The sequence below is a fragment of the Haliotis cracherodii genome, unplaced genomic scaffold (assembly GCF_022045235.1).
Source record: "Haliotis cracherodii isolate W230 unplaced genomic scaffold, xgHalCrac1.p SCAF_34, whole genome shotgun sequence".
In the NCBI taxonomy this organism is placed as follows: domain Eukaryota; kingdom Metazoa; phylum Mollusca; class Gastropoda; order Lepetellida; family Haliotidae; genus Haliotis; species Haliotis cracherodii.
Window position 1 is genome coordinate 1,474,801 of NW_027266291.1, and position 19,782 is coordinate 1,494,582.

Sequence of the window (19,782 nt, forward strand, 5' to 3'; positions counted from 1 at the left end):
AGCTCACTCTTGTAGTTGCCCAGAAAACTGTTTAAGTGGATACCCAATCTTTCCCTCTGAAAAGATTTATAAAGAACCATATATCCAGCAGCTAGACCTCACCCTATGTTTCTTAGAATCTGATTGCAAATGTTGTCACATGCAAGATAACTACACAGGTACAGAAAATTACCATTAATCAGTGGTTAATATTTAAAGTGTCAGGAAGTGTCAAACTAGTAATTTGGTATAACAGACATTTTCTCAGTACAGTGGGTTTTCAGTTCTCAGGACATTTGTGCTAACTTTCCTTGAATTACCTCATATTTTGTTGTATATGCTGGCGAAAGAATCATGGCTACTAATCAATTGAGTTGCATTTCATATTTCCCTGATATCTATCATCATCCGTTCACAAAATCAGATTCACCTAAGTTGTTTATGATCAGATTGTGTTATTAATGGAAAATTTAGGCAAAAAACAAAGTCAAGCAACAATGAAGGCATCAACTCTACCTTATCTCTGGCTTCATTATAATACATATAAAACGTCAACGCGAGAGAATAATCAGTCTTGATTATCTGCCGCTGACAGGTCCCAATGGGTGTAATAAGAAAAACAGTGGTGAAAATATGAATGGATCACTGTAAATCAGTGTTGACATCAATTAGGAACTTTTCCAATGATCAAAACTCTCAAAATATACTCAACAACAAAAGTTCCTGTGACACCAATATTTTAGTGTATTTTTCAAACAAGTAAAGTTTGGTTTTCAATATTGTAGTCTATTTATGGAATCAAGTCACAAAAATGCAACTGCTACAGAAAAGCATGCATTCCATGCAAAAGTTGACTACCCAAGTTCACTACCCAAGAATGCGTTAACAGGATTCCATATGCATTGTTTAGCATCGCGCCAACAACAACCACTCAGAAAAACAACAAAATTACACAATTATTCAACACTACGAAATGCCACGCCTGTCCGAAAATGAGCGTCTGCAAGCCATAGGTATGCTTGAAGCAGGATCGAGTCAACGTGATGTTGCAAAACAATTTAACGTCCACAGAAACACCATTTGGTGTTTATGGCAATGTTAGCAACAGACAAATGCAGTCTGAGACCATCATCGGAGTGGCAGGCCACGGGTAACCAATAATCGACAAGACAGATGGATTCGAACAACACACCTACGAAATCGATTCCAGCCAGCAACAGTGACTGCAAGAAGAATCCCTGGCCTTCAACGAATATCTTCACAAACCTTACGTTGTCGTCTCAGATGTGCCAGAACACCCGCCAGACATCCCATTTTGACAAGAAACCAGTGTCAAGCAGTGGTGCAGACAGCGTCTATGCTGGACGGCCATGCAGTGGGGACAACTTCTATTCACTGGCGAGTCTCGTTTTCACATCAGCCACAGCGTTGTACGGATTCAAGTGTACTGACATCGAGGTGAACGTTACGTCAATCATTGTGGCATGGAAGAAGATTGGTTCAGGGGCGGCAGCGTTATGGTATGGGGTGGGATTACAGCAAGACAGAGGACCTCTTTGATAGTGGTAGAGGGAAATCTCAAAGGACAGCGCTACCGCGACGAGATCATCGGCCCTGTTGTTCTACCGTTTTAGCGTCGTCATGGCCCAGGCATTAACTTTCAACATGACAACGCCCGGCCTCATATTCCTCAACTTGTTCAGGATTCTCTTCAACAAAACAACGTGAATGTCATTTCCTGGCCTGTTCGCTCCCCTGATCTCTCACCAACTGAGCATATGTGGGATCAGATGGATCGGCGCCTTCAACATCAACCACATGTTCCACAGACTCTCCAGGAACTTCGAAACATTCTCCAGCAGATATGGACAGATATCCCACAGGACTTTGTGCAAAGCCTGGTCCATTCCATGAGATGAAGATGTGTTGCTTGCATCGCAACCAGAGGTGGAAACACACGCTATTCATTTGTAAATTGACATTTTTGCATGTTCATGTTTTTTTTATGAAATCACACATTTTCTGAAGTCAGTATGTCAAATTAAACCATTTGAACACCTACAGGAGTCTTATATCTGTTGCAGACCGAAATTGTTTCAGATTTGGTTAAAAACATGACTTTGCATTAAAACTTATTCAATGTCATTGGAACTGTTGTTGTTCTGTACATCTTAACCGCTGGCAGAATGGGATTGATTGATATTACTTACTTTCTTGATTGGTTCAAAACAAATCGTTTGATAGGCATTAGAAGTTGACGGATGACAAAGTAGAGATAATTTATGGATAACAACATCTTTATTTACTGTAAAGGCGATGTTTCAGTATAGATCCTTATACCATTGTCAAAATAACAATGCAAAATACACAGTGATTAAACAAACCTCCACAAATACGTATTTAATCTTGTCACAACCTTTCGTAAATATTTACCTTAGGCTCAACTAAGTCATTCGTAAAAAATCAACATGCACATATTCCATAGCAGGAAGACAGGTTGTAGAAATAGTGACAAAGACATTTATTTCTCAACACCATTATTAAATAACAGTATTTACTTAGTTTGAGGTTTAACTTATGTACCAGTTGGTTTGATTTAACCCCCTAGTGACAGTAATACAGTCTGCCACTTCAGCCGCCAGTCTGAAGCCCAAGAAATTCTGTTCAAATCAAATGATGATACAAACTTTTTCAAGAGGTTTGAATTCAGATTTCAAAATCGCTGTTTACTGCATTAGATGATGTAAGAGATCAAAGATGAACAAGGGCAAAAGTGAGCGCGGCTCAATAATACCCCCGACCCGCCTAGTGTGTCAGTAGTTTCAAATTAAATAATGGATAGGGTTAGGGTTTGAAAAATTCATAACAAAATGGAAAATTAATAAAAACATTTTTTTTCTTTTGACTGCACCCCTCCATATGACACAGATTATATGTACTAAATTTGAGATGAATCCACTGAATAGTTTAAGAGAAATCATGGGGACAAAATATTTGGATGGACAGACGGAACCTTGGTATAACTATGTTACCCAACCTAAAAGGTCGGGGGTATAATAAATCTATATATTGGTGAGGTCTAGCAGTCTCCTCATTTGGTAAAGTCAAAATGGTTCATGATACATGTTTCTGGTGGGAATGTTCATCTACATAGATATAACAGTGGCCTTGAAATAACACACCAAGGGCCAGACAAGCCAGTGAATCAACCAAATTTCCCAGCCTTGCCATGCCATTGTTTATGACCTAATCTAATCCAAAGCCACAAAATATATAAAACCAACACCACACCACCAATGTACACTTTTTGTACATCAGGTTTAGGATCTACCCGAGACAATCTCAAAATCATATGCTGTCACTAATAAGCAGCTGGTCAGATAATTAAAATTAGGCAAAAAGTTCCATTGAACATTTAAAAGCAACTGCATAGATTATGAACTGAAGAGGTACATGAGAAAAAGATTTTACATAAATAAACATTTAAGCAAAGAGTACTGTGAGGTGCTCACCAAGAGGTGTATATGGTTTGGCGGCTGGCTTGTTTATGCTGGGCTGAGGTGGTGGAGATGGTGTGGCAGCCTTATTGCTTCCTGCAACAAACCCACACCATGGGCATCGATGTATAGTGACCAGAATGTCAAATAATCACAAACAAATCAATTATCTGAACCACTTCTGTCCATGCTACAGAGCACAATCAGTCACTCTCTTATAATGTCCATTACTTGGAAGCTAGATCCAAACAGCTGCAACATTAGTCACAAACATGGACAAGTTGTGTATTGTGACAGAATGATGAAGTACACAACAATGATGTCTAATACCAGTTAGTCTTTGCATCTTTTCTTATGACTATTAATGTAAAAATATGATATTTCAAAGGCATTTGTAGAAAGACAAATGGAAGCATAAATGAAAGTGCAATAGTGTACAGTACACAAGTTAAATACATCTCTAAGAAAATGAAAGGTTTTCTGGAAGCACAGTTAAGACATAACTGCTTTCACAATCAAGCATTAAAAAGAGAATTATTCACAACAATCTTTATTAAATTACTGTTCTGATATTATATGTAAAAGAAAAACCAAGTCTTTGAGGTTTTGGTTGAAAATGTAAATACAAAGGCGAGGGAAAAGACTGAGGGTTGTTTGTCATGAAACCAGATTAATATCAAGGACCATTTAAAACAAGGGTCACAAACATGTGGTTGCTTTTTTCGACTGTTTGAAAAATGTGATGTGATGACTAATCTTTGGTGTGGTTTGACCCACCCAAGCTTTTTTTCAAACTCTTTACCTGTCTACTGTCAAACCTGGCATATTTCAGGCCACAGAACAAAAGCAATGAGGAACTTCAAAAGGACCAAGTGTGAGCAAAAAGCAGGCTGCTGTGACTGAGCATGAACCAGCACAGGCAGCTATTGAATATTGTCCTGTCTAAAATTCAACTTCAACTTAAACAGTAATATTTTTAACTTATCCTGCCTTACATATTGCACTTTATGTGATGGTAGATGGTTGTGTGTACCTTCAGTCCAGTGCTAGGATAACTGTCACGTGTCATGGCATTTTATAGAGTGGTCCTGTAGGTTGGGCTTTCTGAGGTGTTTAGTCTGCTCTTCTTCTGCGGTAGGACCGAGGGGGCATGTGGGTAGCCTGCAATGCAGCCTACCGGCGTTTCTTAGGGATGGCAAGATGCTGAACTACCACCAATGGCCCAAAACTATATACATATTGTTGCTCTTACCCAGAAGGAGATTGTGTTCCTGGATATCTCTTCTTTACAAGCCTCACTGCTTCTATATATATCTATAGATATCAGAAGTTCATCCTGGTCCTCTACCTTGTTGATGGAATGGAGAAGGAGAATGGTAAATAGTCTATCTAGTTGGCTGGGTTGTTGATTTTTGCCAAAAAAAGTCCAAGCACAAACCAAGAAGAACAGACCCTCTAGGGCGTTGTTCCCACTGTACACGAGAGACATCAAGGGCGTGGAGTTCACTGACCGAGCTGCTGTGTTTGGAGCTAGTAGGAAGATGGACTCCTGAGTCAGGTGTTGAAAGGAGGCCCTGTAGTGGTTAATAGGGACATTGTCTAAGGTGTCTTGGTATGATGTTCAAGTTCATTGCTGGAGGAGGGAACTTCAACTTCTGGTCCTCCAACTTGAAACTCCGGTATTGTGGACAACTTCCTGTCTTGGGCAACAGTGTAGGCAGTGTTGATTGTGAATAGGTATGTAGTTGTAGAACTGCTATTCAGATGTTTCTTTACTCTTAAGTGGGGCAATAGTCCGGTATGAAATGAGCCGTTGCCTCTATGGGGGTCAAGTATCTTTGCCTATAGATGGTCTCAAAGGATGGTGGATGGTCTATGGGCCTGGGCTAGGGCCAGTGCGTCTCTCATCCAGTAACCCTTTGCTGTTAACACCTTCTGCAGAAGACCCAGATATGATGTTAGAACTGCTCTGGTGAAGATGGAGGCGTTGGCTGTGAGGGTCCTTCAGTAGACTGGACCACTCTGGTTGGCCAGCGACATGTAAGAGGTCTGGGAAACAGACGGCATCAAATGAATCAGAAACAAGTTGTTGGTTGAATTAATTTTTTGGATCACCTTGGGCAGGAATGCCAGCAGGGGAAACATGTAGGCACTGAAGCTCTCCCTGTCTATGGCGAGAAGATAAATGTCCCACGCCTGAGGGTCTGGTATTGGGCACACGATTGTCGGAAGCTGTTTGTTGTATCTTCTGGCAAACAGATGGATGTTCGAATGCCCCAACTGCTGGCATAGTTGTTGGAAGAACTTGCATGGAGTTTCCACCCTGAGTGGGATGGGCGGTCAGGTCTTGATAGCTTATAGGCTAGGACGTTCCTGCACCCTGGCATGTGTCTCACTCTGGTCTCTCACTGAATCCTGTCTATTAGGTGGTAAAAACAGAACATCTAGTTCAAGAGGGAGGTCGTGTAGGTTGATCCCTGCTTGTTGATGAACCAGATGACTGCTGTGTTGTCCGTGACGATCATCAACCTGGGCCCGGGATCATGAAACTAACTTAAGATCATATTTTGTCTTAACTCTTAAGATTTAGACTTAAGACCAAATTTTGTCCTAAATTGGGGATCACGAAGCTCAATCACTGAGAATATCTTAAGTCTAAGACAAAATTTGATCTTAAATCCTAAGACTGCCCCTGAGTAGACTTAAGACAAAATTTGTAGCAAGAAAGATGGCGGAGGTTGTTCGCCTCATGCGTTGCCTAGGGGCTAAAAAGGACAAAATAGCAAATCATCGGACATTTCGAGACCGATTCAACCCTCTTGATCTGTACAACGACGAAGAGCTCTTTGAGAGATGTAGATTTCGTCGTCCTACCATTTTTTTCATCGTTGGTATAACCGGTGATGAACTGGCATAGATTCTACCCCACTCAGCGTTCCCACAGTCTCCCACCTATTATTCAAGTTTTGATATTCCTTCAGTTTTTTGCTATTTGGGCTTTTCACCTTCAGTTGCTCAGTCGCTTTGTGTCAGCCATATTGGATAGTGTTTACAAAATCATGTTATACGTACACCGGTAATGAGACGCAAATACCATCACGTATATTTCAAAATCAGCTGCGATACCTACATCCTTGAATTCCTCATACATTTTAGAATCAAATGCCAAATGGTCTTTGTCACCAATACAAATTGTCTAGATGTAATGAAGCAAAATAAATGAGTCGTGTAAACGAACGCTGAAAAAAGTGCACTTGTTGGAAATGTAAACAAAGCCATTCGTCTATTCGTTGAGTACATTGGCTCAGCATTTTCAGAATAAACACGGGAAAGAATCGTAGGGAGAATTAGGGAATATATACATTGCAATGATTTGATATTTTCAACAGAACTTGTCCAGTGTGACGCCATGACTGACGCAAAATCACGCATAAAGACAACGGTATTTATCAGTATTTATCGGAATTTCCGTTGGTTTCAATGAAAAATAAAACAACAAATAACAGTACACAGATTGTAAGAATGGGTCTGATTACTTACAAGTCACTTTTATGTATATACGATCCCTGAAACAACGAAAGTCGCCTTGTAAAATCCCCACGTACTGTTGACAGTCAACACGCCATTTTGTAAAAGTCGGTCACCGGTAGTGATGTCATACGTCAACATATGTTGTACATATTAGGTAATTTCTTTGAGGTGAAGGTCCTTGAATGAAAGTACACACGATCATTGTTTCCTAGCAGGCTATTTACAGTTTCAATTATGATGTAGATCGTGCATGTCTTGTGTACATTTTTTCACACATTTAATTTCACTTTGGATATTAATCAATGTTCAATATGATAACATAAGTAGATATAGGCCACATGGACTTTTTCCATATCATGAACGAAAATTAGGGGAGATATATATCAATCAAAATACCAGTGTCGTCTTTCTCCGACGTTATCAAAGACAAACAAGCAGCCATGACGTCAGATAGAATTGAGTCATTTTCTTAGTAATTAATTACATTTGATGATACTGCTAGTGATCCATGTAGATAGGTGCAACTTTAGTCAAATTACACTTGCACAATCAGGAGAATGTTGGAATTTAAGGACTAATTTATGGTTTACATAGGGCCATCCATTTCGCTATCACTCATTTTTTATGAAGTATAATTTCATAATTTCTGATGGGTTTTTTATGCCTAAACGTATACAGTTTCAATATCAATATTTGTGTTGGAATATTTTGGTTCCTCGTGAACAAAACACCACGAAAATACACTGTCCTTACCCACAGCTAATTCTCACCAAGTGACCCTAGTTACAATAAACTAGTGCTAAGCATAGCAGAGTTATGCCCCCTTTCCTTTGCACGCGTGTAACCTCTCTGTCGTCTTTTGATGTCATAGCGGTAAATCAGTTTTCGTCATTTACGGCAGGCTATTTTTTGCATTGAATTTATGTCGTTATACATACTCATATAACTCTATTTGATATATATTTATGTCGTTCAAATATTAGGCAGTATTTTGTTCGCTCACAGTTTCGGTAAAGCTGCTAAATATTTTTTTTGTCGCACAGTACGTTTATTGGTGTACGCTAAAAAGCAGAGAAATTTCCTGTTTTTCGACGCAGAATAAATTCTCGGACAAAACTTAGCAGCGTCTTTTTTTCAAACCGGTTTAATATTTACAGTTGAATTTACACCATCAGATAGGAAATTTAATATTCTACATCACTGCGTAATTTTATAGCCAGAGGTAGATCCAGTGCCGAGTGAGCGCAATTCTCGCACAACCTTCTCTTTTTCGATCTTAGGAAAATGTGCGTCAGAAAAAAAACCTCGGCATCCAATGATTACAGTAGTGCGATATTACGTGCGCGTGTCCCTATGACGACGGTCTTAGACTTAGACTTAGCTAAGATTTTGCTGAGACCGTTTCAAGATCCAGTCTTAGAGCGAATCTTAGCTAAGCAAAATCTTAAAAACTTAAGACAAAATTCGTGCTTAGCAAAATTTGAGCTAAGACCACTTTCATGATCCCGGGCCCTGGTGTTAGTCAATTGTTGAGCCCAATGTTGTACTACCAGGATGACAGCTTCTAGTTCAGAGTGTTAATGTGCCACTGTGTTTGTTCTGGAGACCATAGCCCTGCCACTGTCCGATCTAAGAAGTGGGCTCCCCACCCTTGCAGTGAGGCATCTACGAAGAGGTGATGGGACTACTTGAACTCTGTCAAGGAGATGCCTTCTAAGGCATTTGATGGGACCAACCACCAGGGAAGGTATTGGAGGAGATGGTCTTGGTGATTCATGAGGCAGTTGTCTATGTATGACGTGAAGCCCATCCCCCTCAGGTGTAAGTAGGAGCCTTTTATTTATCCTCAAACAAGTCCAGTTCTGCCATAATCGAGACAGTCTTCCCCCTACTGGTAAGGAGTGAACAGGAATGGCTTGTGGGGCGAGGAAGGTTGCAGTTGTATCTGTCCTTTGGGGGAATATGCCCTGGAGAACAACGAACAGCTTCCGCACTTAGACCCAGCTCTGGGGTAGGCACCACAACCCTTTCCACATGTCGCATCTTTACTTCCCTCTTTTTGGTGAAATCCCGACATGGCTGGTAGGTGCCTGAATGGGAGCTGAAATTGTCTTTCAACATCCTAAGCATAGAAAGAGTGGCTTGTCTGTCCTCGATTCTCTCAACTTGCTCTGGTGTTGTTAAATAGAGTTGACAATTTCCATGGTTGGTTCAACATTGCTTTAAAACATGGATCCCATGCGGAAGCAGCTTGGTGGCTCTGTCTCCTTAGTTGAATCAGTGATGCCAGCTGTGAAGAACATGGTCTCTCAGGTTCCCCAATTGATTCAGCTGCCAGGGCAGTACAGACTGAAATTGCTGTATCTCGTCAGTAGGGAGTTCAACAGAACGCATGTTCAAGGGTGCAAAGGACGATGCCAAAGCCGACGGGTAGGGTAGTGTCTTTGGTAATTCCTCATCTGGAAGTCAAGATCAGGGGATCTGTGATCTTGAAGAATCTGGAAGGGGCAGTCATTCTAGATTGTCCTTGTCCAGGGATGGCACCTTTTCCGCATGTACCTTGCCATGTACCGGTTGCTCTTTGGTATGCTTAGATGGTCGGAAGGAAGTGGAATGACTGCCTAACGCCAAGAAATCCTTTTCAAGGTTAACCAATGCCTCTTGGATGAAAGCATCCAGTGGCAAAGTAATGGTCTAAAGGCGCCCACCCTCCACGTGGCACACTTTTTTGGGTATGCTCCCTGTAGATGAGGGTCCTTTGCCAATTTCTTGCCTTCACAGTGATGTCACAGTGGAAAATGCTGAATACCCGAGTCTGCTGAGATGAAAAGGATGGATAATCCACCAAATAAACTCAAAACAGTTTGAAATACAAGCATCAAAGGATAGATTCTTTGGAAATCAGGTAAGTGATCGTCTCTCACATCCTTCATAGGTAGCGAAGAAGAGAATAATGAGTATTGACATATCCGGCGATATGAGTTCTGGGCAAAAGAGTACTGAAGACGCTACTAGATCGTCATTCATTATCAGTTAAGGCTTTGTAAGTTTAGAACATTGTGCAATATGTAATGCAGGCTAAGTTCAAAATACGCCTATAATGAGCTTTTATTTCAAATGGGGTGAAAAATCTATTTTGACTCACAATTTCACAAGGTTTAACACTGCAGTCAGCAATATTTCAGCTATATCATAATTGACGTCTGGGCCAGAACCCAGTGCTCTATATTTAAGAGATGCTGAACATATTAACAATTTCAATCTTAATCCTAAATATTTTAGCTTTAAGTCATAAGACACAAAGGTTACCGTAACTTAATTCAGAATTAAGTGAAAGCATGTATAACAGTGTTCTTGACCACACATTGATCCACAATGAAAGAGAGACTTACAGTTAAGCTCTAAGCACATGTATATAAAGCACAACAATCACCAACAGGTGTTCGAGGGTAACTCACCAAACAGCTCTGACATGGTGTTTGTGGCTGATTGTGCCATGTCAGTCAGCTCATTACTGATGGTGGAAATGATGGAGGAGGCTGGAGATGACCGGTCAGAGTCACGGTCAGACAGGGACTTGAAACAAACATCAAACAATACTGATCATTCTTAAAAATTTAATGAATACTACTTCCATTAGTTTACATCACTGTCATAATTCCCATAATTTGGCTATCATCATACTATAAAATCTTCAGATTTTCAGCAGAAGTCTGTTTCACTGTCAACTATCAATTGTCAATCTTGGACGAAGGTGAAGGACAAAGTGACTTCCTTGTTATACCCTAATTCTTGTTATATCTCATGGAGCAGAGGGTTCGCCATTGACAGTCATGGGGTACAGAGCAGCGTTAGTATCGGTTCCATAGCAAGACGGTTTTGCAATAGGAAGTAATCCAGTACTGAACAGATTGCTGAAGTAATTTCTGTTGGAAGACATAAAGACTCTACAAACTTTCCTGATGTTGAACATATCAGTGGTTTTGTCAGCCTTAATCATAGAACCTTACAAACTCTAAAACAAGGCTTCATTGTTGTAACTATCTGAAGAGGTTACTAGATCTCAGAACCCACCAGTACCTCTGACATATTCTGGCAGTGATGTCACTGAGGTAGAGTATTCGCAAGAACTATCAAACAATAGTCAAAGTTCTATTTTCTTGCAAAGTGATAATGGATAGCCGATAGCCGGTAAAGCCAACTTCTGAGGAGGTAGAGTATTCGCAAGAAAAATGAAAATGCACAATGCATAACTTTGTAAATTTTAAATAAATTGCATATTTATAATACTTATCCTATCTCACTCTATGCATTCCTCTTTCATTTGATCCATTGTGTGGAAACGTTTCCAGCTAAGCTTCATTTGCCCAGCCACCCATGCATCACCATGACAACCATCCTAGTATCTAGGTCATGCACTCAGATCTCGTGCAGTACGCTGTCTTCGATCTGGTCCAATGACTGCCTCATCATTCTTTTTCTTGGAGCTGACGTGCTTGTGTAACTGTGATGCGGGGTAGATGGAGATTTACTCATGTTTACTATGGGTGAATGCCCGCTATAGAGTGATCTTGAAAACCGCTTTACGCTACGAGGAAACAGTGATGTCTTCGGGTGTAACATACGCTTGTGTGTTTTCGCATTGGACATCGTACTTTGAATTAGGCAAGCTCTGACTTTTAACCAATTCAGAAGGGGTTTCCAGTCAATTAATTCTACAAACAAAGATGTTCGTACGCTCAAATGCTGCAGGTATTATTTCGGTTATCCAATTTTACGCTTTGTCGAAGATCTTTTATCGATCCTGCCGCAGGATCTAACAGTTGTGAAAAGATGAGGAAACGATCGACAATATCCATAAGAGGATCTTCAAACCATTACTGTGTCACATGCTCAAGGTAGCGGTGGGCTGATAATTGAATTTGACACCGTCAAAACGTCCGCACCTTGCGGCGTCTTCATGATGATAGCCCTTTTTACGGTCTCTACAGATGAGTTTTTTGTGCTTCTCTAATGAAGCCTTATTCTGGGAACCCGAACGATAATAATAATAATAATAATAAACAAAAGGGAGAGGCTCACAATTATTTATTCATGCTCTACATGATAGGATTGCGCAACTGCAGTCAGTGTATTCACAATTTACATGCGTGGATGGGCTGTTGTTAATTGTTGAGCCAGGACTAGTGGACCTAAGTGGTGTAGCCCTTGGACATCGGTTACGGAGATATCTCGTAAGTAGTTGGAGGCGAAGACTGTGTCAGACTTCAGAAACATATTTCCATGATAGCACTGAGAGGACAGTTACTATGTAGAGCCATGGTAGATGCGTCAGCTCTTGTCACGCGAGGATTCTATGTCTGGGGTTGAGGCAATCCCGAAAAGTTGTAGGCATCGAGTATTGTAGATCGTAACCAAAAGGAGACCCCTCTACAGGAGACCTCTGAAGTACTACAATCGTCAATCTGAAGATGTAGTGTAAGGAAGCGCTGAATTGGCTGTGGTTGGAGTTGACATCTCTGGGTGGGGGCTTGTGCCGACGTCAACAGACCAAGCAATTGCTGCCATTGTCATAGATGTAGCTACTGTCTGGTACAAGTTGTATCTTTGTCCATCTGTCATCTTCCCGAGATCGGTATCAAAAAGTCATACGATGAACTGCAGTTGTCAAGTGGGTGTGGTTTCTGACTTTTCTATATTGACTAGCCAGTCGAACAGATCAAGCAGCTTCTGCACAAAGGCGAGTTCTGACTAGGACTTTCCCGTCGGCGTGAGCCTGAATGCAATGACCGATGAACAACTCAAAGACAATCCCTCTGATGTGTAGGAACAAATAAACTGGAGGTAATGCCGGTGTACTCGTGGCGGATGGGCATGTGGAGGTAGGCATCTTGTAGATTCAGGCTGATCATGTAGTCCCCTTCTTAAATGATGGTGCTAGGAGTGCGACGGATGTCATACGAAATGAGCTGGTTTCTCTAGGTACCACACTTTGAACAGCTTTATGGTGATGAAATGCGAAATTTCTCTTTTTTGGGACCAGAAATATTGGCGAGTAGAACCCCGGGGTTCTTGGACTTCGGCCTAAACACTCTAGAGCATGCTTGGATATCAACATGCGCTTAGGTGAGTCTCCGGAGTCCTTCGTGGCCGTGAAGGAGACAGTTCTCTGTAGAGAGCCTCTGTAGCCTTGGCCTCTACCGCGTCCTCTGCCACGAAAAGACCCTGTCAAGTTTTTGATGAGATGGGTTAAATTGGGGATGTCTCCTGTCCTGCCTCTGTCGGTCCTCCAACTGTTTTCTGTAATCTTAAGCGATCAACTGACACTTGGAGACGTGTTTCTTTAGTAACTTCTTTGGCAACCTTCTAGATCCTGTTTTCAAAAAGTTGGGGAGATGACCAAGGCATCAAGAGTGTAACTTAGTGGTGTTCTTCCCACGGACAGTGGTCCCTGACATCTCATGGCAGTAAGCGTTCCAATCTGGTGAGTGATTAGCTCCTTCACATCCTCGAATTTGCTCTGGATCAAGTTGAGTCCCTCTGATATAAGCTTCATCCGAAGTCTTAGCGTGATGAACTGACATGCCTATCGCTTCTATGCCTGATAGAATAGTAGATAGTTATGGTAGGGTCCGCCTAACAGTAAGATCCAGATGAGCTAACTCTTTATCATCTACAATGGATGTAACCTATGTGTGCTTGGGCGATAGATGCGATGTTCCCATCTAGTTCTGGAGTCAGGGCTAGATTAGTCATCCCATGAGTTTCTGTATCAGCTATGTTGAATGTCAGGCTCAAAAGCTTGTCCTTCTGTCTGTGGAAGGGCCCAAATGCCTGATCTAACTGCTTTGTTAAGTCCAACATGATAGCCGCTGGTGGTAAGGTCACAGGAGAAACTGGGTTAGATGTCATCACAAAATCTGAGTTGATGTCATCCTCTGAAGTACTAGGAGGTCCGTGATCCAAGTGAGGATTAGGGACGGGTCGACTTGGGCAAAACTGCCTGTAGATGACAGAGGCAATGTCTGACTTTGAGGAGTAGCATCCAACAAAGTAGATGTATTATTATCTCAATACCTTATCTCTGTTCCATGTGTCGTAGTAGCAAGTCCTGTATCTGTCCTCGACTGTTCGGTTCCTTGTTGTAAGATGGTCAAAGGGATTGAAGAAGAGATCTGATTTGTTCATATAAATCACTCTGATCCCATGAAGTCGATAGGTGATTCGATACTGGAGGACTAATAACTGGGTTCAACACTGGAGGTAAAGAGGGAAGTGTCACAACTGGAGGGTGCGACTTGTCTGGAGGTAGCTGGTCTGTGTGCATCTATCGGTGAGTCAAAACGTGAGTCTCAGGAGGGTCGATCTCGTTCCATCTGTTGATCCTTATATCGATGTCAATCTTGACATTGATAATAGTCCGGTGTGGAAGGATATTCTGGGTAGGGCTGATATCGATGGTCTCTGTATTGATCAGTTGTCGGATAAGGATAGTATCTCAAAGGTTGGTATCGTTGAGATGGAGATTAATGTCGATCCCAGTCGACATCTCTATTGTAACAAAAGTGTCAAGATGACCTGAATAGGGATAACGCTGTGAGTCTGCATTGGATGAAAGTGATCGGTTGAGGTGACGATGTTGATCTGTAGAATGAGAAGGCCTCAGTTCATGACCAAACAATCGATCTGTAGAGAGGTGACACTCTAAATCGGAGTAATCTCCCGGTTTTGCTTTCGAAGAGTGTTCCTGAGACGATCGACCATGAGGAGATTGATCTGAATGTCGACCCTTAGAGAGTCAACCTGTAGAAAGTTGATCCTTATCCCAGTTCCTTGGAATGCCAACGGTGATCCAAAAAATGTCCACCCTTGGAATGTCGATCTGAGAAATGTTGAGCCGCCGCATGTCGACCCTTGGAATGTCAATCTGACGAATGTCGAACCCGCTGAATGTCGACTTGAGGAATGTCGACCCTTGGAGGGTCGATCTTGGTTCCATGACAACTTCTCTGTAGATTGTCGACCCTTCGAAGTCGACCCTTATCTTGGCAAATGTCCTTGGGTCGAGACCGCTCTCTACTCTTTCTCTGTCCAGTAGGCGATGTCGATGCCTGGTTTCTGCTAGAGTCTACAGTAGTCGCAGTTGATATTCCGGGATGGCTTGGTCAATCAGAGCAGAGGTACGGCTGGTCGATGTAGAATCGACTGGTCGGACTGTAATCTCCGTAATCTCCGAAGTCAATACATGACTCCCTGTAGATCGGGTCTGAGAGGAAAAACATATCTCGGTAGAAAATTTACTGTCCATGGTTGGTATCCTTGGTCTGCAATCAATCCCTCTCTTCTTGAATTTTTTAAGATAGTCTCTAAATGCCTCTCAGGCCATATAAGAGCATTCCGAACACTGTAAACCCAGTTGACAGGCTCCATGACAATCTCAGCATAATTTATGATCCACCAGCAAACATATGTGGCGGAACTTCATGCCAGGCTGGACGTTTGGCTTGGGCCTTATCCATATATATACGCAATTATTGCCCCCAAACTCGTAATTTTTAGAGAGACAAGTATTTGTCACAAAGTGAAAAAAATGTCCCCCGCCTGTATATACACCATAGTACCAAATATGAAGACAATCCAGCGATTAGTTTTTGAGATATTGCAGCAACACCGTTTTCCAACTCCAAAAGCAGATTTGCCTGCTGTGACCTTGAAAATGGGGTCAAGGTCACCAAAACCGAGTGGTGTCTGCGGCGTCTGTATATACACCATAGTTCCAAATATGAAGACAATCCAGTGTTAAATTCTTGAGATATCTCGGCAACACCGTTTTCCAACTCCAAAAGCAGATTTGCCTGCTGTGACCTTGAAAATGGGGTCAAGGTTACCAAAACCGACTTGTGTCTGCGGAGTCTGTATATACACCATAGTTTCAAATATGAAGACAATCCAGTGTTTAGTTCTTGAGATATCGCGGGAACAAACAGGTGGGACGTACGGATGGACGGTCGTGAATACTATGACAAAAAGGCCTAAATATCCTCTTTAAAAAAGTACAAAAGAAAAGGAGGAGAATGATGGGGCAGTCAATAGACCAGATCGCTGCATGAGATCCAGGTGCATGACCTAGGTACTGGGGTGGTTGTCATGGTGATGCTTGGGTGGCTGGGCGAATGAAGTTTAAAAGCTGGAAACTTTGATCAAGGACGTTTTCACACAAGGGATCAAAATAAGAAGGAGGAATGCATAGAGTGAGATAGGATAAAGTTAAACATTTATATATCATTTGATTCTGATCAAGATGTTTGAATGAAATAACATATGGTGACCATTCAACTCACCAAGTTTCAGACTTTTTAATTTTTTGGATAACAAACATCCACACACACTAGTTTCATCAGCTGAATCAATCAAGCCATTGTAAAAAGACGGCAGTGCCTCTGTGGTCAGGTGGACAGAGTCTGCCTGGAGAGCAAAAGATCAGTGGCTCAGCCAGTGGTCATACCATGCCTGGAGCTCAGCATTAAGGGAATCAAACAAGGTGAGTGAGTGAGTTAATATTTAACGTCACATCAGCAATATTGCAGCCATATCGTGACGAGTACTCAAACAAGGACTGATCAGCTCGGAGTCAAGAGTACTGTGGCTGAGTGGGGTATCCATGTTAACCATGACATGGTATCTCAGTTGGACAGCACCATAAAACCGGCATAAGTCTGGACACTTACATGCATGCATACACGTTGCTATATAAGCGCAATAACCTGCGATAAGTCAGAAATGAAATAAAGTTTCTGGAGGATGACACTGACCACCACAGTTCCCAAGTATCATTCTCTGATCTGCTACGCAGGCACAAGAAGAAGATATCAACATTGTATCTGCCATAGTAATCTCTCCTTAACAAATACTGAATCAATAACAACAGTGGACTCAGTGGTCTGTAGTTCAGTGGAATCAGGGTCAGAGAGGACCATGAGAGTATTTGAGTAAACTATTCTACAGTATGTAAATGCACTCAAGTATGGAGTTGCTCCATACCCTAAAACCCTTCTTGGTAGATCCACTTGAGCCACCACTTGACGTGCTACCCCCTCTCTGCTGGCGATTCAGCAGGCTCCTATTTGCGCCTGGGAGATTAGGACTGATGCGTGGTTTCTCATATGTCTCAAACGCAGAGTTGTTGCTCCTTATCACACCTTGGGGTAAAGGGGACTTTCTGAGTGGATCAGAGACAGTTTGTGCCCATCCTCCACTATCTGGTCGACTGCTGCAACAACAACAGTTGTGAATAGTCTTAACAGTAGGAACATAGGAACAGTACAAACTGATTTGTTTTTTCTCAAAAACATCTGCCTCCCCCCTCCTTTTTTGATACATTAGTTCAACAACTTGTTACTGTAAATGTGTTTGCACATAAAAAACAAACAATAATAGCAAATTACAGACTGGAGAGATAATGATTTCATGCAGAAAAATTCATTAGGTGATTTGGTGGGAAACAAACAAAACTTGTTTGAGACTTAGTCCAAACTGTTTCCATGGAAACACACGAAATTGAGAATAATGAAAATTATGAAAGACAATCATTGAGCATGTAGTTATTGCACATGCATAGTTTTATGCAAATATCGAACAACAGTTATCATTGTTAATAATGCTAAGAATACTACCTCTATAACATCTCTGCCATAAACCCTGTATTTTGGCTTCAGTCACACCAACTAAAATTTTCAGATTACAGTCCTCTTTACTGTCAATCACACACAAGTAGCATCGTAACCACTCAAGCTGTGACGTATGCAATGGCGGGAACCTCCCTTTTTTCCCACATCTAACTACCGGAGAAAGATGAATTTGGGAGATGGGTGGGAGTACTTCTGATGTAATAGAGGTTGTATTCTTAGAATTACTAACAATGATAACTATTGTTCGATAATTCTTACGAAATCTCTACCTCTATAACATCTCTGCCAGAATATACCAGAGGGATCCAGTGGGATCTGCCTCAAGTAATTCCCTGTGTAATTGACTGTAATCCATTTCTGGAAACCATTATTTACTGATTATAATCCTAACTCGAGATAATTTCCTCTGAAATTCCCCAGAGACTTGAAAATCAGAAATCTATCAAGAATCAGTCAAATATGTGATACCTTCACTAGAATTTCCAAAATATTTGCTGATCTTGTTCGTAATATTGATGTCATTTCTAATCTATTTCTGCTTTAAAATGTCATTTCTTGTTAAATTTGGATTTGTGACACTAATACCAGTGCCGATGTCACTTCAGGATGTGATGTCACTTAAGGTTTGTCACTTCCCTTTTACAAGGTAATGACGTCTCTTTAAGGTTTATTTCTACCCAAAAACCTCATTTCCTGAATAGATTGACCTGGTTCTGGCATTTCTGGTGCTGATGTCACTTCTGGTTATTTTCTCACTTCCGGTGATGATGTCACTTCCGGTTCACTGGAGGCCGCTGCTACTCAAGGTGCTTCTAATCCATCCTACACCTGATAGACAGAATAATCAAAAGGTGTACTCACCTTCCCGTTGCACGTCACGCAAGTTAAAACTGGTGAAGGTGTTTTGTGAGCCCCACTGACAGCTAGTAACTACTTGTTCTACTGAGACTGATGTCCATGTAGCGAGACTCGTGGCTAGAATTTTTTGTTGAGGATCTTCAGGCTGATTATCATCCTCATTTCAGTCGTATTTTTCTTCGGCACTAGGAATACCAGAGAATAAAAGCCTTTGGTGTTGTTGGTCTCCTTTATTCTCTGAATGGCTCGCTTCTTTAGTAGCTTCCTGACGGCCAACTTGGCTCCGACTAGATGAAATCTGCATTTGACGGCTTGGCTCTTCAAGGTAGGATGTTTCTTGAAGTGCAGTTTATACCCGTGAGCCACAACGTCTAGAATCCTGTGGTCGGGTGTAACTTGCTTCAAATTTTCAGCGTATGACAGGAGGCACCCTCCAACTGGTCCCGGAGTCAGCATCATGTTGGAAGATGGTAGGCGTAAATCACAGTCCATGGACATAACTAGGTCGAAAGTATCTATAACGCTTTGTCGCTTGTCGTACTCCCAACTCAATTATATAGAATCTTTCCGAGAGGGAACAAACTTCTTCTTAGGAGGCTGCATAGATGATTAAGCTTTGTGGTCCAAGGGACGCTTCATTCCGTAGTATCTTGTCTGACTTCATCTATAACGTGTCTCAATTTCCTGTTGAATGTCGTGGGAGCTGATATGGTTTGTGAAATTATCAACCTCTTGGTTTGGTTAGAGACAGCTCTGGAGCGGATCTGAGATAAGAGTTGTTGACACTGTAGCCATAATAGTTGTGAGGACATCCGGCTTGGGAGGAGAGTAAGTCTAGAAGGCTACGATGAGTCCTACTTGATCAGTCCTAATAGCCATGGGTGTGTCCCCAGTTATGCCTTCATAAGATGATTGTAATGGTGGAATGATGTGTCTGATTCAAGCTACAAACCAGTTAATGTAAGAGCCAGAGTATCTGGAAACCTTGTCAGATCCTTAATCCTCGAAGGAGGTAACGTGTGATTAGTGTTAGGGTTGAGTACCAGCTTGTTGAAGTCCTTGTCCAAACTTGGGAAATCCGGAAATCCTCGTGTGTCCTATATAACTTCCGCTTCAATGGAGGTAAGGGTAGTCGTTCATTATGTCTGAGCTTGTGTAGACTATCAGACATCTGGTCTACTACCTTGCCTGCGTAGCTATGCCAAGGCGATGTCTGATGAATGTGTTCA

General features: G+C 41.6%; 1 protein-coding gene across 6 annotated transcripts in view; it reads right to left on the minus strand.

Annotated features, from left to right (window-relative positions):
• Positions 1 to 19,782, minus strand: part of LOC139477709 (MAP kinase-activating death domain protein-like) — a 218,740-nt gene that overhangs the window by 82,296 nt on the left and 116,662 nt on the right. For 5 of the 6 annotated variants that reach the window (XM_071260100.1, XM_071260099.1, XM_071260101.1 and 2 more), the window contains exons 14-16: positions 17,049 to 17,277; positions 10,466 to 10,583; positions 3,492 to 3,572 (exon numbers count right to left, since the gene is read on the minus strand). In XM_071260100.1, coding sequence (XP_071116201.1) covers positions 3,492 to 3,572; positions 10,466 to 10,583; positions 17,049 to 17,277 — 428 coding nt within the window. The remainder of the gene's footprint in view (positions 1 to 3,491; positions 3,573 to 10,465; positions 10,584 to 17,048; positions 17,278 to 19,782) is intronic. The other variant, XM_071260098.1, reaches the window with a different exon arrangement.